Genomic DNA, 24,877 nt, shown 5'->3' on the forward strand with positions numbered 1-24,877 from the left:
GGGGGGGACCGAATTGCCCAAATTCTCCCAATTGAGTGCACATCCGGAATCTCGACGATCACACTGTATCGCACCCTTTTGCCTTTTTTTAAGAAGCATATATATGGGTTTTTTAAATTACTATTATTAATTTATTCTATTCCGGGCGAGTTTTATGGTTCACGTTAACACTCCGGGAGGGCAGAAATGGCGGCCAACATGTACCGGGTCGGAGGTATGTATGTCAATGTGGACCTTTTTTTTCTCCCTTCTTCTTATCAAGCAGAAAACCCTTTCCAGCTTCTCGCGTCCTCTCCCCCCCCCCCCCCGCACCCTCCCGGGGGGATAAATGTGACCTTATCGGGGCTCGTTTGCGTTTAATCGCGAGGTGCGTTCCGCGGTACAGTAGCACAGATGCACTAAGTTGGCGCAGGAAGGTGAGAATTTCTAAATATTTGGGATTCAAAATGGGCCAGGCCTCTCGGCGTCGGTCGTGGCCACAGCTGCTAGCCGCTAGCTTAGCTCCCAATGTAAACATTTTTCCCCCCTGCCTGTCGGCACCGTTTGGCTGCGCTTCGGCTTTTTCGCCGACATGTAGACCGGACGGGGGGGTGGATGGGAACCGAGCCGCAGTGGCTCGAGTGGCAGACGTGTGCGTGTTTTGTTTAAAAGGTTGTTAAAACGTTTGCCCCGCAGAGTCGGAGGCTGCCTTTTGTATTTGCCTCTTCTGGCACGCAGCCATTAGTGCGATACCTTAATTTAGCTAGCGCTAGCACCAGCGCTGGCGTCGCTAATTAGCATCACCGCAGCCCGGGCGCTCGTTTTTAACACCGTTTATAACATTTCGTTACTGTACAATATTGGCAACAGGAAGCGCCCGGGTTCGCTCCACTGCCCGCCCACGTCAACTGCAAAGTGACATTAATCGGCACACTGGCTTCGGCGGTTCGCTAGCTCGTTAGCAGTCCGCTGGAATTCAACATCGAATGATTGTCTCGATTCATGGCGTCGTTGCGTCTGGAGAATTAAAACCTTGCACTTTTCTTTTTTTCTTTTTATTGTATTCACACTCATACCCGAGCTTCAGAAGCCACATCGCGGCTTGGAGAGGCACCGGTGCTTGACGTGACACACAAACAATAAAAGTGTGATTTGCCCAGGTGATGTTGCTTTCGCTTGCGACAGCTTTTTTTTTTTTTCCCACTGGAGAATCAGTAAATGTTCGAGTTCATCACGATGTTGTCCGCACGCTCACCTCACCGCCCGTGAAGTGCTCCTGCTGCCTTCAGGTGCTCTCCGTAAACTCCCAACTGCTTGAACTTTAACTTGCGAGTTGCATTCATGTTCTTCAGGAGGTGTAGCACATCTGTGGTACAACACATCTGTTCTCTAAATACATGCAGCTGATCACACGAAGGGCTGCAACAAACCATCTTTTTCTGAAGTGATTAATCTGTTATTATGTGATTATCAAAAAAAAGGCACAACACTTTTTGACAAAGCCAAGAGTGATGTCTTAATTTGTTCAACCATAAGTCCAAATACTCAAATCCATTAGTTCAGTAAGTCATATGAAAAAGGAAAAGCAAACAACTGTCATTGTTTTGCTACTTATTCATGAGAAAAATTACTTAAAACAAACAATCTGTTTAAAAAAAGCGACTAATTGTTCCAGCTGTAGTTCGGTTACTGCCACACTGTGAAATGAAAGGAAAATAATGAACCTGTCTAGGCTGTAACAAATTATTTTACCACTATTAGGATGAATGTTATCTGAATCCAGAGGCAAACAACTGCGATATTTACATTTCCTGAATTTAACTGAGAGGTCCCAATGTGTCAACGCTGATATTTACCTCTTGACTAGGTTGTTTGTGTGTCCGGGACACTGGTAATTACAAATATTGAAGGCAGCACTTGAAGGCAGCATTTGCCATGGACTGAAGTATTCCAAAGTTTCCCCTTAGAACCAGGATGGATTTCGGTGTCCTCAGGTTGAGGTGAATATAGATTACGCAAGATTTTGTTGTCTAACGTAGTGGAAAATAAACAAGTATGAAATAGCTGTGTCCCCTATCCCCAAATTATTAAACTGTCTCACAGTCTGCAGAAACCCTGCAAGCTCACATGTCTATTGCTTTGTGTTGACATTGAAGTCCTGATATATTCTGATATTCTCAGTGGTGTTTGCATATAAAAATTACATATTAATGGTCTGCTGATAGGTTTTTAACCGAAGTAGCCAGCGCTGATTTCGATATTCTATGTGTACAGATATACATGCTTCTAATTTGTAATTTTTTTAATTTATTTTTGCAGATTATGTATTCTTTGAGAACTCTTCCAGTAACCCATACCTGATCCGCCGGATAGAAGAACTCAACAAGGTACTGAAGTGGTTGTGTGTTCATGCTTCTTTAGCCCCGAGGGGTGAATAACAAGGATTCCTCTCTGTCCCTGCACCCACCCCCCCTTTGCAGTGGTGCATGCATTTTGTGACTAAACGTGTTTCTTATTTCATTAAAAGAGACGGGCGTCGTCCCCCCTACTCCTAAACGCCATTTCTATCACCTGAACACGCCTGTCGTGTTGTGTGTAGTTGGAGAAAACTGTTGTGATGATTATTTTAGGAGCTCAGAAAGCTTTCGAGTTAAAGATGCAAAACTGTTTTTTTCGGCGGATACTGACTTTGGAGAGCGACTTGCTTTTCTCTGCCAATGTACGATAAGTAGTAGAGTAGCCTCTTTAGATTTATTTCATAAGAGTGTGTGTCGATTATGTTAGTTGTACTAATTAGAGTCCGTCAGATATGGAGGGGGGGTGCATATATTGATATGTGGTAGTACGTGATTTCTGATATGGATACATCAGTTGATATATAACATTTTAATCATTGAGATTTCGTTATCAAACCTTTATGACAAAGAAATATAATTGAGGCATGATGTTTTAGTTTTACCATAAACTTTATTAGAAATAACTATAAATAAGAAGAAAACACAAATACAACCAAATATATAGAACTTGGAATTTAGAAAATAAACAATTTAATTTCATGTAAAATGTCAACAAATGCAAATTGCATTGTTTATTCTCTGCATTAAAAGATTTCATATTGGTAAAGGGTTGGCCTTGTCTGTGAAAGGCCAACCCATATATCGGTCAGGCTCTAGTACTAATGGAGATAGTTTAAAAAATACCACAAAATGGTTGTTATCAGGCTTGTCAGAAAAAAGCTTTTTCTGTGTTATATTTGCACTCATAAGTGCATGCCATAAGTAGGCGGTGTGGGTGGGAAAATGTCAGATCAAGTCATTATTAGCCTAAAAAAACAACAACAACATGATAAGGATGTATATTGTAACGTATAGCCAGGTGAGATTGTAATTAAGTGACAAAGGTTGTGGGTTGAACCAACAGGAACTCCCTGTAGTGTCAGTGTGCGACCACTGCTGCCTGTATGAAGCTTATAATGTTCACTGAAAGAATGGTTGATGAAATGTAATGGACATCTTTGCGGCTGTTTACCCTCCATCAATAATGGCATTTAACACTGGCTGGTGTTTTTAAGCCTGTCAGCCTAATGACACAGTGAGACTATCAATCAATAATTTGATCATAAGTGCTGTTGTTGCCCTGGTCAGCCTGTCATAGCAGCTTGAGGAGGCTTGACAAGCATACAAAAAAGAAAAAAGCCAGGTCTCTTGGGAAATCAGATGTATACAGGGAGGTGCGGCCACTTCATTCAGTCAACCTCGGATCTCCCTCATCTCTCTCTCTGTTTCAGACGGCCAGTGGCAATGTGGAGGCCAAGGTGGTTTGTTTCTACAGAAGGCGAGACATCTCCCACAGCCTCATCCAGCTCGCAGACAAACATGCAAGTGAGTCGACACAAATCCAGACCCCATGTGAAAGTTCCCGTCCTGTGTAGGACAGTTCAGTGTTATAAACGATGAGGTCTAGTTTCTTTAAAAATCTGCATATGAATCTACATTAAACTTCAATGTAAACCAGGGAAAACAAGTGGAATCACAGATTTGTAAAATATTAGAACATTTATTGGCAACAATTATACTTTTGAAGTTATTTTCACGCAAAAATGGCAAACTTTTGATGGTGAAGTGTGGTGTTTTTCTGCTTTTCTTTGTTTCGCATCATTGTAAAGTTAATATCTTTCAGTGTGGGACTGTTGGTTTGCTTTGAGAAGTGATAGTTATGTACCCAATATACAGACATGAAAACAAACTGCAGTGGCACAGGATGAATACATTATATTGACAAAATTAGAAAATAATTGGCAGATATTTATCTGCTGATAATTGCTCTTTTTCCCACTAATCGTTTCATTCTTGAACTGAAAATCAACCCATCATCTTAAGAGTAATACGGTAGTCAGCCGATTAATAGATGATGAAATTAATTGTTAATTGCAGCTCTACTCAAATGTCTTTACAACTGTATTTAAAAATTGCTTCAAATCTATTATCAAACTTGTGGATCAGTGATTAATGGACATGCACAATTTGCAAAAAGAAACGTTTGTTATCAAGACTCTTTTTCCCCCTCTTTCATTGCAACCACGGCCCCAGAGTGGAACCATTTAGTGACAGCATTTTTGGAGGTGGTGCAACTGAAACATAAATAGGCACACCATTGTGGTTTTTAAAGTGTGCCACTGCTCATATTTATATATCATATTAATCTCTGAATTACTGAAGGGTGTATAACTGGAGCGTGAGTGTGGCTGTAAGAAGGTGTAAGGGAAGAAAGGTGTTGTAGTCACAACAACAGAAGCTCTGTGTAGGAAGCTTTCTGCCCATTTCATCTTGGCCCTTCAACAGAAAGACAAATTGTTACTTAAGGTTAAAAAAAAATATCCCACTGGGCGAGAGTCTTGGCAATTTTCATGAAAAGGATACTTGAAATAAGGGAGTCAGCAAAGTGGAAAAAAATACCAGCTGGTCAGTAGAAAAGACAGAAGCAACAACATAATTTAACACTGCCTACCACACTGTAAAAATAATTAGCACGATTTATGTCTTAGATTAGAGCACCTGCGCTGTTAGTGGAGCTATTATGGAGCCATATCAGCGAAAATGTGCTTAGTCTCTTATGTTTATTAATTACTGCAGAGACCAGAGCTGTAGGCCAAACATTATCTCTACTGTACATGAGAGCGAACACGTCGGGTTCACCCAAGTCAAAAAAAGCAACAACCCACATCTTCCCACCCACCCTCACTGGTATCAAAGCAAGCAGATATTTTTGATTTTATTTACAGAGATTTGAAGTTATGTGCGGCAGAGATTGCTGCTGCCTTGGTAGAGTTGAATAGAATCAAGTTTGTGGTACCCAAAGCACTGAAATAGCGGTTTTGAATAACAAAGCCTGTGAGCTCATCCTCTTTTACTCTTCCCAACTTGTAATATACGAATGGATCCATTTACTCACCCACTGACAGAATCCTGAAACACGTCCGTATCTTAATGCGAAGGCCCATGAATTAGCAACCAGCTGCTAATATCTGTGATGAATAAGAGATGGACTTCCTGTAGTTGCCTTCCAGTACTTTGCCAGTGGAGAGCTTTCAGTTAGGGAGTAGCAGCAATCAAAAACGTTCTTAAGAAAATATATACTGGCAATGTGAAGCTGCACATGACGTCTGTGTAGTAATAATAAATTGCTGATTAAATCTTTACTTATCTTAAGTATATGCCTGAACTTTTTAACAGTGTGTTAAAATGTTTATCTGCTGCAACACACCAGCTAATCCAGCATTTACGGCTGAACATTGTTCTCTCAATTACATTTCTGGTTATAGTCCTGAGCATATTAACTGTGGTGCCTTTAAATAGATGCAGCAATAGTGATTGAGAAAGTCCCCTGGAGACTTTTTTCCCAGCCTATTACTTCATATCTTGACGTCTGCACATATGTAAAACATCATTAAACAGGCTTCATATAAAATCTGTGAGATAAATGGACGAATTTGTCTGAAACCATTTTGTGGCTTAAATCATCTGTCTGTAATTAATCTGTCACGAGTTTGCCATCCACGTATTACTTGTCATTTTTCTTCACTCTGCCTTCTGTGACACGTGGCCATTTAATAACTACACTGTCACTTTGAATATGTTATCAGAGGTAATTTTGAGTGTGTGTGTGTTTGTGTTTGTGCACTTGCAGAGGAGTTGGAAGAGGAGAAGGAGAGCCCAACGGAAACAGACCATACAGAAAAACAGAAACACCAGCTTCGCCACAGAGAGCTCTTCCTCTCCCGACAATATGAGAGTCTACCCGCGACACACATCAGGTACCGTGTACACACACACACACACACACACACACACACACACACACACACACACACACACACACACACACACACACACTACACCCTATTGCTAATCATCCTCAGGCAGTGCTCATGGGTAGTCACTCATCCAGCCATGAACACACTTATCAAACACTGCTCAACTCACGTGTCTGTGTTTTACACAGTGCTTGTTCCCTCTCTCTTTTTTCTCTGTCAGGGGGAAGTGCAGTGTCGCATTACTGAATGAGACTGAAGCCGTACTTTCATACCTTGACAAAGAGGTGAGCCAGAGAAAAGAAAACTTCTGCATCTCTAACGGTGCGTTCAGACCAAACGTGAAGCGAATCACTCGCACTGGACGACGGGAATAACATACAAGCCGCATCATTTGCTTTATTCGCTCAAATTCAAATATTTCAACTCGAGCGAGTAAAGCAAATGATGCGCAATATTTACATGACACGAAACCCAAACAGCGTTGAGATTCTGTGGATGTAACTGACGTCAGCTTCCAAAAGCGAGTGGGTAAATATTTACAGGGTAATGTTTACTTTATGCAAAATATTGCTTCGCGTTTGGTTTGAACACGCCATAACTGGTGTTTGTTTACTGCAGACGGCATCTCTTTTCATACCTCAGATGTCAAAACTGAGGGGAAAATCAAGGTGTTTCGACTAAACCATTTTTATTTTGAATGTTGATTTATCAGATGATTCTTTTTCCTGATTAATTATTTGGTCCATATAATGCAAGCAAAAACATGCTGTACAGTTTTTGAAAGCCCAAGATGATGATGTCATATTACTCGTATTGTCCGGCCAACACCTCAAGACCAAAACTATTAAGTATATCATCACGACGTAAGAGCAGCAAATCTGCAAATTGGTTAAATATTAGTTGTTGTTGCTTAAATAACTATTTGCCTCTTATTTTTCTGTCCAGCAACTAATCTGTTTGTTTTAGTAGTAGAAAAGTCTACAGTCTCTAAGCTGTTATTTACAATTCAAACTAAAACTCTTCTTTTTATTATACTTACACTTAACTGTTCAGTAGATCTCACAGTAGGGACGGTTCGGCTGTACAACAGCTGGGGATTTCAAATTTACTTGCAGAATTTCAAATAGACTCAAAGTTCAGGATTCAATGTGTAAAAGAGAAGATGAGTTTGGAGCCAGTACAAAAACCCTGTGGATTAAATTGTGGAGGCAGGATTTTTTATTTTATTTTATGGTAATTGGTGTTTTTTTTTCTCCAGGATACCTTCTTCTACTCGCTGGTGTACGACCCGACACAGAAGACCCTGCTGGCCGACAAAGGCGAGATCAGAGTGGGACCTCGCTTTCAGGCAGACGTACCTGAAATGCTACAAGAGGGTCAGTGGAAACTGCACACGAGCCGATTCCCTCAACATTTTGTTTGTGAAATTAGGGCCTACGGGTTTTGTAGTTTTAATTTCTGCATGTGTTTGTGCAATTAGTCTCAAAAGATTAAGAAAATAAAGAAAATGGTCTTGGTCAAAAACAACATTCTGTCCGATACAATCATGAAATATGTGACTTTTTTTAACAGTAAGTGGACAATTACCAGCAGTTTCATCGGGGGTTGTAATAATGAATTTAATTTGTTTAGCAGATAACCTGGGATTTAACAGTTATTTCTACACCTGTTGCCCTGTTGTGGCGCCGTCCTGCCGTCTGTAAGCCGCTGTCTCTGCTTCCCGCAGGTGAGGCAGACGACAGGGACCAGTCGAAGCTAGAAGAGAAGCTGTGGGATCCGGAGTGTCCGCTCACCAACAAACAGATAGACCAATTCCTAGTGGTGGCACGGTGAGTGTCCAGATAGTCGTGTGTCATGAAACCTGATTCCTCCAGTCTGCAGCTGCAACAACTCAGCCCAACATGGAGATTGAATAATTTTCAGTGATGGATAATTCTACAACTAGGCCTCATTATTTTCACTTTTACTCCTCGAAGAATATGTGAATGTATCACTGTTTTTTGTACATTAAGAAACAATAAGACAAAGATTGTGATTAAATGTAGTAGTTTTTATTGTTTTCAATTTTTTTGAGCTGTTTGTTGTTGTTTTTACAGAAAAATTAACAGATACAATGAGCCTCACTGATGAGGATATATAATCATGAGAGTACTGGCACACAAATATGATGATTACTTCATATACTGTATATATTCTATGTGGTTGTTCATGTTTTTTTTTGTTGTTTTTTTTTCAGGGCTGTTGGGACCTTTGCTCGAGCGTTGGACTGCAGCAGCTCAGTCAGACAGCCAAGCTTACACATGAGTGCGGCTGCAGCCTCACGAGATATCACACTGGTGAGTCGGACAAACACACACACATACACACACACACACACACACACACACTTTCACCCGAAGGTACTCGATTGTGATAAATGATAGATCGTAGCTTCTCAAAGTCCGAATCTCAGTCCGGGCGCAGAGGGAATGTCAATCCGGAGCAAGTCCATACCTCATGTTATGTACACAATATCCTATCAAGTGCAATATTTTCAATTTTGAAATAATACATTTAAGAATCCCTGTGACTGTAATGTAACGCCCCTTCCTGTGTCCCTCGGTCGCAGTTCCACGCGATGGACACGCTGCATCGTCATAACTACGACCTGTCCAGTGCGCTGAGTGTGCTGGTCCCAGCGGGCGGCCCGGTGCTCTGCAGGGATGAGATGGAGGAGTGGAGCGCGTCAGAAGCCGCCATGTTCGAAGAGGCACTAGAGAAATACGGAAAAGACTTCAACGACATTCGACAAGACTTTGTAAGTGTCAGTCTCACATCAGATGGAATTTGTGTGGTGTCAGTTATCTTCTACAGCTCTGGTGACTTGAATAATGCTAACAGCAATCCATGCCGTTTCCCATCGGCTGGAAGAGCCAGGTTTGCTTGGACCATGGCAGATTCTTACACTGATGATCGAACACTGACTTCAGAACAGGTTCTAGTTGGCTAAAAGCACAATCGCTTTCCACTTTTCACACAGAGGAATTCGCCAACAAGGCACCTGACAGCGCCTCATTTAAGACCAAATACGCCTGTGGGCGCAACTGTATGTGCTATTCAAACAGGACAGGAAAAGGAAAACCACAACTGTGTCAACACGACACCAATATTGCTACGTTTACGCCTGTCGTCCACACTACTCTGGAGTTTTTGAGCTCCCATTACGGAGAAGTTTGGAAATACTAATCGCCCAGTTTTAGTTTGAAATCTCTGGGGCCATGTGGTAGTATGGCTAGGCAAAAGCGGAGACTTTTAGAAACGACTCAGTCACCCGCATTTGTTCCTGATTGGTTCTTACCAGTCACCACTTGAAATACATTTTAAAATACTTACTTAAATCCCTCATCTTACTTTTCACCATTGTTGTTTCTCGCCCGTTGTATTTTCTGTAACTAAAGTAACCAACTGCCGAGTCGACTATTCGCCCAGTGTACTTGAATGGTCACGTGATCCCACATTTTCAGGTGTGTTAGTATGGATGTGGATTAAAACTGATAAGGAGCTAAAACGCTTGTGTGGAAGAAAGAGATTGTGTCAGTTTTAAAACGTAATTGTATGGATGTAGCCTGCAACTGGCAAAGACAATGGCGTCATGCTTTTTGATGTTTCGGCGCCATCTGCAAGAAAGGTCCATGAATCACGTTAGCCTGAGTCGCGTTATGATTTCAGGCATTACCGACTGTATGTTCGGCTGTGCATCACGTGACCCCGAAGGGCACCAGTATAATGACCAGTATGATTCCTTAACTGTAGGCTTGTTTTGGCTAAAATATGAATACACTGTATGCGCGTGTGCGTATGTGTGCGTGTGTGTGAGTGAGGAAGAACAGCCGCAGTAGTCTGCTTTAATTTACTCAAATAGGGTCCAGATTTTATTTTATGAGATATTGACACATCTTTAAATCACGCGTCCGGCTTCGTCGCTGTCCAGTCTCATGCTCATGTACACCGGTCGATGAACGGCTCACATGGTGTGTCGTTAATCTAGTCGGAGACCAAAGTACTGTGGAAGCTAAGGGGAAGGGGTACGTTTATATGTGTTTTAGTGCAGGGGTTATTGGAGAAGTTGCCGTGGACTTTTGATATTACGTGCTTCCCCCACAGAGGAAAACTTGTCACACCGCAAACACGTTGTAATTGGCACGAATTCCAGCTGACCCAGGCCGCTGCTCTGCGAAGGACGAAATTGCCAATTTTTAACAGCCACCTCTCAAGCCTACAGGGGGGTGACAGTGTGATTCTGTTGACCCCCCCAACATCTACCTATGCTGTACAGTGAAGACAGGACATGGGTGTATGCGGTGGCACCAGGTGCTCATGAATACTTATTAAATGTGTGAATCACCGTGTGTGTCTGAGTGTGTTTTTTCGACCGAGGCTCAGAACCAGGCGAAGCTGGTTGCTTTCAGCCTCTGTGTTCACGATGCCACTGGTTCGTGAATATACATGACGGCTTTCGCACCCAGATGGCAAGAACATGAGATATTAATATCATTAATTTACTCTCTGTCTCCACCCCCCCACCCCCATCCCCCTCCTTCAATCCTTTTCTCCTGTGAAGCTGCCATGGAAGTCTCTGACCAGTATCATAGAGTACTACTACATGTGGAAGACCACAGACAGATATGTGCAACAGGTGAGACCAGTTCAGGATATTTCAAAACACAAAACATTCAGTCCGAAAGTCTTTAACAGGTAAGTTCTAGATTTTGATTTTGAAGGGGTGTCGGCCAGTCTCAAATTCTTGAAAAGCAATGAATTCAGTTCTCTCAGAGGCCCTCAGAATTTTAATCAGATTTTTTTTTTCCCCCGCTGTCGACAGAAGTATTATTATTTGTTTTCTCATTTCTCACAACATCTGATTATCAGACAATCAGCTGATAAATTCATCTACTTAAGAAAAAATTGTTGGCAAATTCTGTAGGAAGATTGTCTCTGCTGGTTTTCCATCATTCTTTGGAATTGTTGACTCATTCTGTTTGGTAATAGAGAGAATTTAATCTGAAGAACAAGGTCGAAACCCTGCTTTTGTTTACGTTCAATCTTTTCCACTAAAGTGTATTGTGTGTGTTTGCTTTTTTTATTTTTCATTAGAAGAAACAAAAGTGGGACCCACTCATGAAAACACTGCTCCATAGTGTTTCCAGTGGGGCAAAAACTTCACAGGGTACTCTTTTAATTTGTCTAAAATAGATTTTTTTTTTAAAGCAACTGAAAGAAAATGTTATTGGTATACTGAGTTATTATAGTTTGTCAAGTTCATTTAGGATTTTTTTTGTCCTTGTTTTGTTATAAGTTTATATATTATGATCATGTAGTTTGCTACTTCAGTCATAGTCATATTTTGTCTTCTGTTATTGCTGCAAGTCAAATTTTACTGAAAGTGTTTTTTCCAAAATTTGTTGTTGCACCGTTAGTTGGATAGTTTGAGTCAAACTTATAAAGTGTTGGATCCTACAATAACCATAATGCAACTCGGCATTTTTCACTAGAGCTTCCTCGCGTGTTAAATCCCATCATCATTTTGGAAACACCGTGCCCCTCCTGGAATATTATATTTATTAAAAAAATGCAGACTATACACAGTCTCAATGGAAGGTGTCTGCAAACAATCACCTCAAGGAAAAAGAAGACGGCGCCTTTTGAAATGTGTTGATACGTTGAAATGATTATATTTTTATTCCAGCTGTGTCAAATGATCCAGACTACTGTCAAAGGGCGAGTTTCTTATGTGATTGTACTAATGACTCTTGTCTCTGTGTTTGTCTGAGCAGAAGAGACTGAAGGCAGCAGAGGCCGAGAGCAAACTGAAGCAGGTTTATATCCCCACTTAGTGAGTAACACCGTTTTGACACTTTTCAATATTCAGATGTCGGCGTCGCTGCTGCAAGATGATAATATTTTGATAAAATTCAAAGATCTGACGCAGTGCTTGTCTTCTTCTTCTTATCCGACAGTAACAAACCCAACCCCAACCAGATCTCGATGACCAACGGCAAGATGGCAACAGTGAACGGAGCGGGCCCCGGGGCCTTCCATGCAGCAGGCGGAGGCAGAGCCTGCGAGAGCTGCTATTGTGAGTTTTGTTCATATGTGTGTGTTTGTCTGTGTTACATTGAAACACAAGGGCAGTGAACACGGGTCATTTAGAAATAAAAAGGGAAACAAATAAACCTAAGAAAGTCTAGAAGAGATGGTTTCCATTAAAATAATTTTTACCTGGACAGTTGTTACTACTGTAATCCTGTGTTGAATATCAGCATATTGTGGTTTAAAGTTAAAATGCTAAAAATTGGAATCTGGATTTGATAAGAAGCATTTGTTGAGCAGAATCATAATCAAGAAAATTAAAGGAATGTAGGCCCAACGAGGTAAAAAGCCTCCACCGTGACTCCTCCTTGCGTATGGATATTGATGAAATCATTCAGGCAGCGGCCGGAGACGGTGATAAAGAGATCTTTATCTTACCGCTCGAAATGCCTCTAACGAGCATTGATGCATTTTGTACGTTAACAGCCATGCAGTCGGCCCAGTGGTACTCATGGGGGCCGCCGAACATGCAGTGTCGCCTGTGCGTGTCCTGCTGGATGTACTGGAAGAAGTACGGCGGCCTGAAGATGCCCAGCAGAGCGGAAGTCCCCGAGGAGAGGACCTCCCCGAGTCCGGCAAGCAATGTAAGCTCAATCAGAAAAGCACAGATGTGGGTTAAATGTGTCTGCGTGTTCAAATGTTTAGGATCGTTTCGTGGTTCTGATGGATCACGGTTATATAAAGCATTTTAAAAAGGACATTTACAAAAACGAACATAGAAGATTTAAGAGTTGTTGAGCTTTCTTGATTCCACAGTAATAGTAGATTTTCTCATGTCCCAAACACGATCCACACGGCTGCTGCTCTGTCGAATGTAATATCTATGGCACACAAGCTGTGAACATAAATAGATCTGACCGCTGAACTCATCACATACAGTTTCTCACATGAAGTCTGTTAACAGCCTCCCTTCACTCATCGTCCACTTTTGTTGTTGGATTTCATTTTCTAGTTGAATGTGTGTCTTTATAACTGGCAATGAAATGGCCACCTAGGAAAGAGCGGTAACCCTGTGACTGTAGTTTACTTTTTTTTATATCACGTTGATGAAAAATGGAATTATAATGTAAGAGATTAGATGAAAGAAATTAGACAAATAAATATGCCAAGGTCCATTTGTGGACCAATGATTTTTTTTATCATCAGAGATCGTGTTTCTGGGTCAGACAGCCATTTTGGCAGGACAAGCATGTTTATTACAATATGATCTAAACGATTTTGCTGATTAATTTATGTGACACTTTTCATCCGAGTCCTGGAGTCGACTAATAGAGGAATGGGAGTGCAGCCGTTCATAATGACAGCTGTTCACCTCCCATTTCACAGTGTCTGTTCACTTGCCTTTTTTTAATCTAATGTAGTTTTATTCAATAGCCTTGCGATTGAACTCTACGGTCAAAGACATTAAACCGTTGCGGCTTTGCTGAAGCTGTTGTTAAGAGACATTTTGATTCAACTTAACGACCAGTTCGGAAGCTGCAGTTACCTTCATTGACTTTCACCTCCTACTGTAACGTAATACAGTTAGATTGCACCTGTTTTATTGGATTGTGTTTAACTGGCAACTGAGCACATCTTTTTGTGTATTTAAAATACTTACATTTTCCATAACAAATTGAGACATTAACTACTCACCCGATAAACACTACAGCTTCCACAGGTCTTTGACATTAGAGTATTCGTTAAAACACCTTGTTGATGTGAACAGAAAGTGACCTGGAAGTGAACTGGAACATGGGGCAAATATGTGTTTTTGTAACATTTGAAGCCCCTGAAAACATTTTTTCTCTCCAAATCCGACATTATATAAAATATTCATCAAATGAGCAAAAATAGTATTTACATTTTGGAGAAAGAGTTCCCTCTGCTGTTTTTTTTTAAGTTTAAGACCTCAATAATCCAAAAACAAAAACAGAAATCCCATTAAAAATAACCGAAATTATTCAAATTTGGGCAGAAAATGTTGTGTTCTTGTACGACTACATCTATTATAGTAAAAAGCTGAAGAAAATATGTTTTTAAGGGCTTTTATGGGTCAGTATGTTTGTATTCAGTTGCCTCTTCTCCGTTTCCCCCCCTCTCCCCTTCCCCAGGAGTCTCGCTCACGAGGCCACGCCCCTCGCCAGTCTAACCACATGGTGCCGATGCGAAACAGCGGCAGCCCCAAGTCCTCAATGAAGACCAAGCAGGCCTTCCTGCTGCAGGCCACCCGCCTCACCAAGCTGGCCCGGCACATGTGCCGTGACATCATCAGGCTGCGCCGTGCCGCGCGCCGGCCCTTTGTCCCCATTAACTGTGGGGCCATAAAGGCAGAGTGTAAGAGCTCTTTCAATTCCTCCTAAACTTCCGCCACATGGACACACACACACACACATACACACACACACACACACACACACACACACACACACACACACGCACCTGCAGACAATACACAGCACATGCAGACATATAGAACCACACAAACACACATGCACACCCACCCTTCTCACTGACTGCCCCGCCATCAAACCCCATCTCTGCCCGTCTCCGCCCCTCCTCCCGCCCACCCTGTCTGTCTCCCTTTCTGTTTTTATTATTATTGTTATTATTATTATTTTGGTTTTTGTATTCTCCCACCCCCCCCCCCTTTTTTCCAATAAAGACTGCCTGTCCTCATGACTATGAGTTTTGATCATCTTTTCATTCATTGATTTTATTTTATTTTTTCTACTTATTTTGCATGTTGTGATGTGTTTTCTTGGTCACTGTGAACTTGTCGGACTTGTACACAAAGCTTTATTGGTTTAACACGTCCATTCATACACAAACACACACTTTGACAATACACATGAAGATAACTGATTTTTTTTTTTTGCCCCTGTCATTAACAACTAGACTGCAATAGGATCCAATATACATATATGAATAGTCATAATCTAGCCTGAGTCGTATATTTGCTGAAGATAGATGTAGAGAAGATGTATTTTACTAAGAGAAGCTCTATTTTGCACGGCGCCCACTCCCCCTGGTAAAGGCGTGCCCACTCTCTGCTGTCATGGCCGAACAAGTTGTCTCGGCCAACAAATGTTTATTGCAAATACTTGAACTTGATCTTCACTGTTTGCCATCACAGAGGTTAACGTTTTGTTTTTTTATTGCATTGGACGAAATGAAAGGATTTTAAAAATGAGCTTTGGACTGATGAAACTTGAAAGAAGGGAGGTTGAAGCTGAAGTTTTTGGTACGAGAAATAACTTCGGTGGTCGTACTTCACTTTTTTTGCTGCGTCCCCCCTCCCCCGACTGTAGATCAGGCTCAGGCCGTGAGAAGTCATCTCCTGGACCTTGGTGTCTTGCCATACCATCCACCCAGCTGTTCTCCTGTGTTCAACTCATGCCGTATTCTTCTGAATCCATCCTGTTGTTGTTCGTCAGTTGTGTTGTGAATCCTGTGGATCCAGGATTTGCCACTCAGAGCCATTTCCTCCTCCACCTCCTCCGTCCTCCACTTTGCCTTTCTCGTCCTTCATTTTTTTCTACCAACTGCTGCAATATTCTCATCTCACCTTCTACCTCTTCTTTTTTTCTTCATTTTTTGCTCTTTTCTTTCATCACTGTGTGAATGTTGCGAGTAGACCACCAATAAAGTCGCACCTGAAAGCATCTCTTCCGAGTCCTTGTGCTTCATGTGTCCATGTTATCTGTCCATCAACTCCACCACACTCGGGAGGGAACCACAGCGCCACAACCCCCTTCCCCACCTCCCACCATCCACTCAACGCTCAGCACCTGCTCATATTACCTTCATATATTGATGTGTGTGTGTGTTTACAGCATGTTTCTTTCGAAACGTAGATGTGTAAGCATGTATGTACAGTAGGAGAGATTTTTTTTTTCTCTCTTTAGTGGTCATGCATACCTGGAAGCAAGTGACGATTTTGCTCACGTGCATCTAAATTCATTTTTAACATTTCCACAAAGACATCCTTGTTTCAATCATAACCGCTTAAGCCGTCTTATCAACTGACTTATACAGATCTAAATGAACACTGACTGTATGATTCTGCATTTCAGTAAGGAGAAGGGGGAACTTTTGCAGTCTGAGAAACTCTGCTCTGGTTTTGTAAAATGTGTGTGTGTGTGTGTGTGTTTGGTTTAGACATGCTAAGGGCCACAGAGGGGCAGGGGACCCGCCTACCCAAAACCAGAGCCGCCCAAAGGAGCACTCTGACCAGCGTTGTGCAGTTTTTAGGTAAATCAATTCACTTAATAATCTGAAGCAGTACGTTTGTCCCATTTTACTGAAAAACAATAAATGGAGGATATCCAGGTGGTCCGTAGAAACCAGGTGATGCAGCTCCAGTGTGGTGTCTCTTTCAGAGTCCCGTCCTGCAGCCCACGCCCCTCGCTCCCACCGCACCCCGGGCCTTCAGACGCCTCCCCCCCGACGCCTCCTCTCCTCTCTCCCACACGGCCCCCACGGCATGCTGGGAAAACGCAGCTACCATCACCACAGCAGGGCCGAGCCAGACAGGCGCTCAGGTAGACACACACACACACACACACACACTTGAATTTCTTGAAAAATAAATAAATAAACCTGAAGCCTTGTCGCAAAAAGTAATTTTGACTCGTTTCTCAATAAAGTTGTTATTGCTTAACTTAATCCTGCCCAGAGGCAAAAGTCATTACCATTTCTATTTAAAAAAAAAATGAAATTCATCCCTTCTTACTTTTAACTAAGTTACTCCTGATGTGAATGAATCTTGGGGACCGTGCAGTGTTGATATCTCATGTTCTTGTTCATCAGATTGCTTGATAAAATCCAGTTAGTGGAGATTCGCCCGGAGCTGATAACCTTTTCTGCCATTTCTTATCTAAACTAGCTCGTTGGAGAGAATGACAACTAATTCTAATGAAAACGAATCAGCAGATGGGGGACATTTGGATTATTTGGATGGTTCAACTTCATTCTGACACTTTGTTTTTTTTTGGTAACTTCACTACTTCTACTGAAATTGAAACACAGTCATTTCTGTTGCACCACTTGTAGCTAGGAAAAGTGACAAACTGATCAATACCTTTCAACGCTGGCAGATTCCCTCATGCGTACTTTGCATCTTTCTCTCACTGCTGTGGCTTTATTTTCGCAGAGAACCCAGGTACAACAGGTGGACCCCTCCTGGTAGGTGTCTCTAAACCTTTTATTTATTTAAAAAAAAAAAAGCTGCACACTGCTTATTGTAATTAAACAAAATCAAATTGTCTCTTTGCAGCACAACGGCCGCAGCAGCAGCAGTGGAAACACCCGAGGAGGAGTGATGATCCGCAAGAGGCGCCCGAACTGGATCGATGCCCCCGACGACAGCTTCTTCCTCGTCACCCGGGAGACCAGGTAAGCAAAGGTGACCCCTTTCTGACCTCCGATTGGCTGACTGTGCATGTGTGTGTGTGTGTGTGTGTGTGTGCAAGTGAAGGAAAAGCAGGAGATGTGGTGGATTCAATGTTTTTTCCCCCAGTAGAATTTCGTTCCCTTGGCTGTAAGACCTCCTTGTTGTAATGGTAACTGACCTCAGTTTTTTTAAGAAATAAACTAGCTACGGCCGTGACGATAGATAAACCGAGCTGCCCTTGTTTTCAGGCTGACGTCTAACCCTCAAAGATCTTATGTTTTCAAGATGGTTCCTTACTGTAAAGTTCACATACATGTAATTAATGCTGCCAAGTTCAATACACTTCTTTTTTTTTTTCTCACGATGGCCACACGGCCATTGTTGGTGTGTTGGTAGCCCCATCTTTAGGTTCGTATTTTAATGGCTTTTTGAATTATAAGACATTATATCTAACGATCATAAGCGTGTATTATGACGAATAAGATAAAAGTCAGATATCAAAAAGCTGCCCCAAACCATTCAAGCTGGTCTTTGCCTCTGACACACACACACACACACACACACACACATAACACACACACACACACACACACACACACACACCCACCCACCCGTCGTGCACACGATGAGTCAAAGTTTGCGTGTCCGTATGTGAGGGAGAAGGATGTTCTCCCATTAAGCCCGTGTCTAAATGAGCCATGGCACCCGGCCCTCACAGCCGGCCTCAGACCGCCGGGACTAAAATTAGAGCAGCTAACTGGTGCAGATGGGCCAGCGAGGAGCCAGCCACCGCTGGTCCCTGCGTGGAAATATCATTACCACATTAACCATGGCTGCACTCACATGGCTGCACTCACATGGATCACTCACTGACCACCAAGACAACATGGCTGCGTGTGTGTGTGTGTGCGCGAGGGAGATAGCATCATTCTGTTCTGAATACTCGTACCCTTTCTGTTATATCATACTGCCATCCGCTCTCCTGGTAAACACAATTAATGGTTTTCCCAATGAAAGACATTAATAGATCTGCTCTGAAATGCTGCTGCTAATGAGCGATGAACGGAAGTTTCATTTTCTCCCCCTTCTCCGTCTCTTTATGCTCCTCTCTCTCTCTCTCTCTCCCTCCCTCCCTCTCTCTCTCTCTCTCTCTCTCTCTCTTTCTCCCTCCCTCTCTCTCTCTCTCTCTCTCTCTCTCTCTCTCTCTCTCTCAGTGTGATGAAGAGCCACACAGCAGAGAGAAGGAGTGGGAGATCACTCCCCCTTATTCAAGGAGGCAAGAGAGACTTATAGAGTAACGACCCTTTGGAGTAATTTAGAGCAATAACACTTGTCCTGGCATAAAAAACAAATCAAAACCCCGAAACGGGACTAATGTGAGATAATAAGTAACATGAAAAGTGGAGGCATCGACAAATTACTGCAGGTCATTCTGTGGGTAAACAAATTTTTGTGTCAGATGTCGTAGCAGTAGAGAGAAAGTCAGCGCACCACGAATATCTGTAAAAAAAAAAAGAGAAAAAAATCATCCCTCATTGCAATCAGTGCATTAGTTATTGAGATATTTCAGTCTGGACCAAGTGGTGTGAATTATGTACTTAAGCACATAAAACATTAATGCTTTATGTAGGTATTTCAATTATATGCTATTTCATTCTTACACTCATAAATTTCAAAAGGGGATGATTGCACTTTCTTTGACAGGTCCAGTGTGAAATTACTTTTCAGACCAAGATTTAGGAAAACACCTTGTAATGCAGCCTGTGATTTACAGTTTAATTTTGGTGTATGAATCAGGTTCTAATAAATAACAGACATAACAGTAGAGTGAAATTTATTTCTCCCTTTCCCCCCAGAACTTGTTATTCCTTTACTCGCCTTAGCCTTTATTTATTTTTTTCTGCGCTCACATTTACCCAAAAGAATCGGCAAGTACTTTGTTAGTGCTCACAGATGTAACGTGAGAAAACACATGATACACTTGATACAGTACAATGCTACATTATGATTTGTGTTTTTGAAAATTAAACCCAGTTGCACATTAATAAACATTGCTGTTAATACAACAGAGTTCGCCCAAGAGTCTATTTTTCATCTGTTTTCCCCGGACAGATGCTACAGACGTCGCTCCGCTGGAGATTTCAAAGTTATTGAGATCATTTACACATAAACACGCAGAGCCACAATAAGAAGAGAGGAGAATATTAAAGTTGATAAAAGTCTCATTCGGAACTAACTCTGTCGGGTTCTGTGTGAGGCACGGTCTCATCATGCGAGACGTGCAAGACGATCAAATGAAAGCTTTTAGTGTTAATAGAAATACATGAACCAGCTGAAACACAGACATAAAGTACTTTCACGATCGTTTAAATGCATACGGTGTATTTATTTGTCTTGATAAAAGCCAACCACAGAGTCGACATGTATGCAGGTACATGAGGAACAGACTGGGAACAGTGAGGTCGTGACAGGTGACAGCAGATTTGGGACTCTTTTTTCTGAGCGGAGTGATGCATTTTTATCTTTTTTTTCTTCTTTCCAACCCCCACTAGTTGTATCTCCTCATTTACATTTACCGTGTGTGATTTATCTACACAAACTCTACGGTAGAGCTTTCAGACATCCGCTTAGCTTCCGACATTTTCCCGGAGAGGCTGTGTGTGAGAACGCAAATGATGCCGCTCTGTACAACGCAGCAGGAGATTGTCCGGGTCACGCGGGCTCACAACAGCAGGGAAATTCCCGGAACATTGGCTCTGACTCAGAAAATCTCTAGATGCATTCGTCATATGTGAAAGGCAAACTCTGCAAAAAATGTTTGCGCCAACATTTTCCAGGACATTTTGTGGAGTTCATGTCTGAAAACTGTTAATGTAAAATGGTTACAACGCTAAATTGCTACCTAGGCATCAATGCACCTTTATCAAATAAAGTCAAAGTCAAATATATCATCGACAGAAGTACAATTTACTTATAATATCATTGTACTGTCAAGCAGGATTTCTAATGCAGGGCTCACTTCCAATGAGTGCAGGATCTTAAACGTTCTTCCACGACCCGTGTCCAACATAAGACACGGACAAGTTGGATTTGGACAGAGCAATGACAGGAAGTGGGAACAGAAGTGAGAGAACGAGAGAAAAAACTGATATGTAAATGCGACAGCTTGATATGTTTGAGAGTGGATTCACATGTTTGCTTTTCTCCTCCCGAAGGCCAGCTGAACAGACAAACAGCGGAGCTGTTCGAACGACGTGCCACCGGCGAGACAAATCTGTTCCTCTTTCCTCTCCTCTTTCCGGTTATATTCCGCTCTGGCTCTCTATAAGGGGCGACACACATCATGCTGTGTTCAAGTGCACGGCACAATGCAGAGGGTTGTATATACGAGAGGCCCCTTGAGAGATAATTCATTCTCGGTTTCACACGAGACATCATAATCTTAGTGTCTTACATGGTCAATCTCTCTCTCTCTCACACACACACACACACACACACACACACACACACACACACACACATACTATAGTAGTGTATGTAAAATAGATTAGATAGACATGTCTGACATGGTTTGGTGACAACGGTTGGATTATGCTATTTACGAGGCCAGTGGCTTCACTGAGTCACTCCCTCCTGGTCCGCCAAGTTCTCACACCAGTCAGTCACGACGGAGAAGGTTGGGCCATGTCCCTGATACACCGCTTCCCCTATCTCCATTAAAGAAATCCAATCAGGAACTGAGAGTCTATTACGATATGCGTTTCACACACTCTCTCTCGCTCTCTCTCTCTCTCAAACAAACTATTCCCCGTTCACACAGCTTAGCATTCTGTCCAACATCCACTGTCGAGTTTCAAGAACAATTCTATTTTCTCCTCCATATATCAGACCTTTATCTCACAAACACTCTGAACATAATTCACATAAACCGCCACATTTAAACACACGCGTTGCTAGAATGTACCGGTATCGTATGTGTGCCTGATAGTGAATAAAAGAAAAGTATGATGCTTGCGAGCGTAGGAGGACGTACACATAACGACGTTATGTGTGAAACCAAGTGGAAGTGATCTCTCGGGGGGCCTCTCGTAGTGCTGCGTGCACTTTCAGACGCTACGCCCGTCGCACTTGGACGATGGGGCACATATTGCACGTGGAGTGTCCACGAGTGCTCTGGCGCTCATTTCATCAACAGCGGGGATCTGGAGGGGATTTGGCGCGTTTCCCCAGTTCCCGGCAACAAGAAACGAACATCCTCGATGCGGCTGAGAGAAAAGTGAACGAGGATAAAGACGAGAGCACGCGTCAGGGACTTTCCATGACCGCCCTGAAGGGAACGATGAATTATCAGCCATACATTTCGTACTGCACATCGTCTCCCCGGAATACATTGAATGCTCTTTTACAAAAACTCGTGAGCGTGTCACGCCACGGCCATGGGGTTTATAGTGCCGCGGCGGCTGTGAGAGCCGTCCTCTCGCATCAAAAAGCCCCACTGCAGGCTGGGAAATGACCACCGAGCCCATTTACAAGCCTGGAAATCCTGCGGAGAGGTTCCCCTCTCTCACTTCATAACACAGATAGACACTGATGCTCGATACAGGCCGAACTCTGCCTCGGTGAAGCCTTCTGAAATGAGAAAGGAAAAAAAAAGGGCTTGTTCCTAATTACTTTCTCAGTACGGTGTTCTTAAAGTGAACCTCCTCCGCTCGCTTTCGGTCAACTCAAAGATCACGGATTTCTCTCTTTATTACTTTCTCCATCTGGTGTTTCTCAAATGCGTCAGGGTTTTTTTTTCCGCTGGTGAGGCTGCAACACAGAAAAAACAAACAGTGGTCTCAGGATGTATTGTTTGAAATAAAAACAGAATCCAACGTTGACTAATGATGGAAGACATTTATGCAACAGTGCAATCGTTTAATAACCACCAGTACTTCAGCGGCGTTGTCAAAACAATAATATACATGACAAACTAGCAGCCAATGGCCGCAGTAATGAGAAGTAGCTCGATGAATTAGAGGAATCAAGGCTGCAGACAGCCACGTATGAATAATTTATTCAGATGAACATTATCCGCAGGCTTCGCCATATACTCACTGAAACAAAGAGATGCAGTATTGATTTTTTGGGTTTTGTTTAGCCACTACCACATTTTGAGCTGTAACATTTCAAATATCAGGCAAACACCACGTTCAAAATATGTTTCGGGGAAGAATGTGATGTGCTCATCATCAGGCGTCCCGTGTGATGAACCTCATCTGTCACACTTCAAGAAACTAAAGGTTAAAGAAAATGAAAATGAAAAAGGCCAAATTCCCCAACTCATGAACACGCAGCTAAGAAGAGAGAAGTTGTTTCGACACTTTTGAAAATACCCTTCTGTAAAGTAAATTGTTTTTTTGAAACCATGAGAAACCATATTTGGGGGAGCAGGGGTTGGGGCCTGACTGGGAGCTCGTCCACTGACTGCACATCCACCTAAACCTGTAACCATACACCTATATATATATATATATATGTATATATATATATATATATATATATATAGAGAGAGAGAGAGAGAGACTTTTATAGAAACAGACTTCTTTTTGCAACCAGTGGAGTCGCCCTCTGCTGGTCTTTCAAGAGAATACAGGTTTAAGCCACTTCCGCATCGGCTTGACTCTCCAGAGATTTATATATACCACTACTAAATAACATAGGTTAGGGTCAAGAATTTTCTTTTCAAGATTCAAGAGTCAATATTTTACTGCCATATCAACAAAGTTGATTTGAATTTGTCTTGGCGACCTCACCCAAACATAGACACTCCGGCAAAAAGAGACACAGATTTAAAACCCAGCCATTAAAAAGAATAGAATAATAAATCCGAAAACCATTTAATGAAATAAATATTAGAATAAATATTACCTCGACAGGTAATCAGCCGCAATTAATCTACTATAAGCAAAAGAGCATAATAAGAAATAAAAAAAACTGCATCTTTTAACCAGTAGTTTTTCTTACAGCTCCACATCAGTGTATCTTCTTCTGCACTTATGCCCCGTCTTGTCTCTACGTCCCCAGGAGGGCCCGGCGGATGCTGTCCCGCTCCCAGCTGAGGCACGCCTGCCGGCAGCCCTGCGAGCAGATCACCCTACGCAGGGCCTCCCAGGCGCCTCCGCAGGGGCTCGTCCTGGCGCCTCCACACCCTCACCCCAGCCTGAGGATGCGGGGCCCCATCGTCATCCACGACTGACACTCCGCACCCACCCCGCCTGCGTACACGCTAACAAACTCTCCCCTCATATTCTCTCTCATTAAATCCCAGAGGCCTCCTTTTTTGCTTTTAGTCCCGAAGTTACATTTATGATCCTTGACGACACTCGAGCTGATGAGCCGTGATGCAATAGAGACACCTGACCTGACTGCAAGTTCTGCGTGTCTTTAATCCCCTTGGGAATGTGTAAAAGGTGTGTGTGAGTGTGTGTGTGTGTGAGTGTGTGTGTGTCTGTGTGTGTCTGTGTGTGTCTGTGTGTCTGTGTGAGAGATCATTGCCAACAACACGCAAGAGACTGAGGGGGATGCTGATCTCAGTTTTTAATGGAAGGACATGAAGGCGGAGCTTTGTGTGACCTTTGTGTTGATGGTGAATTGTCGTGAAGTTTTATCATTTTGTATAAAGTCATATTTGGGAGGGGGCTGGGAACGGGGGCATGGGCATCAGGGTAGGATGGGGTGGGATAAAGGGGCAATGTGGGTGGGTTTTTTCATTTGTGGGGACTGAGGGTCTTGTAACATCGGAGGCTGATGTCTGACGCTGACATGAAAAAAAAGAAAGAAAAGGTGAACGCACGGAGCCAGTGACCCTTAGACAAATGGCTGCTTTATTAATTGACGTTTCACCTGCAGTTCGGAGCCGTCGTTGAAGAACGACGGCCTGCCGACGTTATCAAACGAACCTTCTATAAAGCTGTCAGTCATCCATGACAAATCTGCAGGGTTTGGTAAAACAACAGGGGCAAAGAAATGAGAGCATATAGAGCCGAGCCTCCCTCACGAACCAGTGTATAATATGTTGTATATCTCATTACAGAACTGTA

The 24,877-nt window shown here is 42.5% G+C and overlaps 1 protein-coding gene and 1 long non-coding RNA gene across 6 annotated transcripts; one reads left to right on the forward strand and one right to left on the reverse strand.

Annotated features, from left to right (window-relative positions):
• mta3 (metastasis associated 1 family, member 3) lies at window positions 1-24,455 on the forward strand. Of its 4 annotated transcripts, none has more exons than XM_035613016.2 (19): window positions 1-214; window positions 2,299-2,366; window positions 3,767-3,860; window positions 6,166-6,292; window positions 6,513-6,576; window positions 7,551-7,668; window positions 8,019-8,121; window positions 8,529-8,628; window positions 8,901-9,089; window positions 10,893-10,967; window positions 12,106-12,164; window positions 12,289-12,407; window positions 12,848-13,005; window positions 14,515-14,737; window positions 16,562-16,654; window positions 16,783-16,944; window positions 17,556-17,587; window positions 17,679-17,797; window positions 23,862-24,455. In XM_035613016.2, the coding sequence occupies exons 1-19, from the start codon at window positions 187-189 to the stop codon at window positions 24,031-24,033; spliced, it is 2,103 nt and encodes a 700-aa protein (XP_035468909.1). In that variant the 5' UTR covers window positions 1-186; the 3' UTR covers window positions 24,034-24,455. The 4 variants fall into 4 exon arrangements, with proteins under 4 accessions (XP_035468909.1, XP_047183605.1, XP_047183606.1 ...); XM_047327649.1 differs by lacking the exon at window positions 23,862-24,455 and adding an exon at window positions 19,010-19,103 and having other exon boundaries at window positions 3-214; XM_047327650.1 differs by having other exon boundaries at window positions 5-214; window positions 17,679-17,807; window positions 23,862-23,981.
• LOC124849420 lies at window positions 14,787-21,320 on the reverse strand. 2 transcript variants are annotated; one of them, XR_007029827.1, is made up of 2 exons: window positions 21,284-21,320; window positions 14,787-14,842 (listed from the first exon to the last, which is right to left on the reverse strand). It is a non-coding gene; the product is annotated as an uncharacterized LOC124849420 (long non-coding RNA). The 2 variants fall into 2 exon arrangements; XR_007029828.1 differs by having other exon boundaries at window positions 21,278-21,319.
• Window positions 24,456-24,877: the final 422 nt, after the last annotated feature.

The sequence above is a fragment of the Scophthalmus maximus genome, chromosome 16 (assembly GCF_022379125.1).
Source record: "Scophthalmus maximus strain ysfricsl-2021 chromosome 16, ASM2237912v1, whole genome shotgun sequence".
Classification (NCBI taxonomy): Eukaryota; Metazoa; Chordata; class Actinopteri; order Pleuronectiformes; family Scophthalmidae; genus Scophthalmus; species Scophthalmus maximus.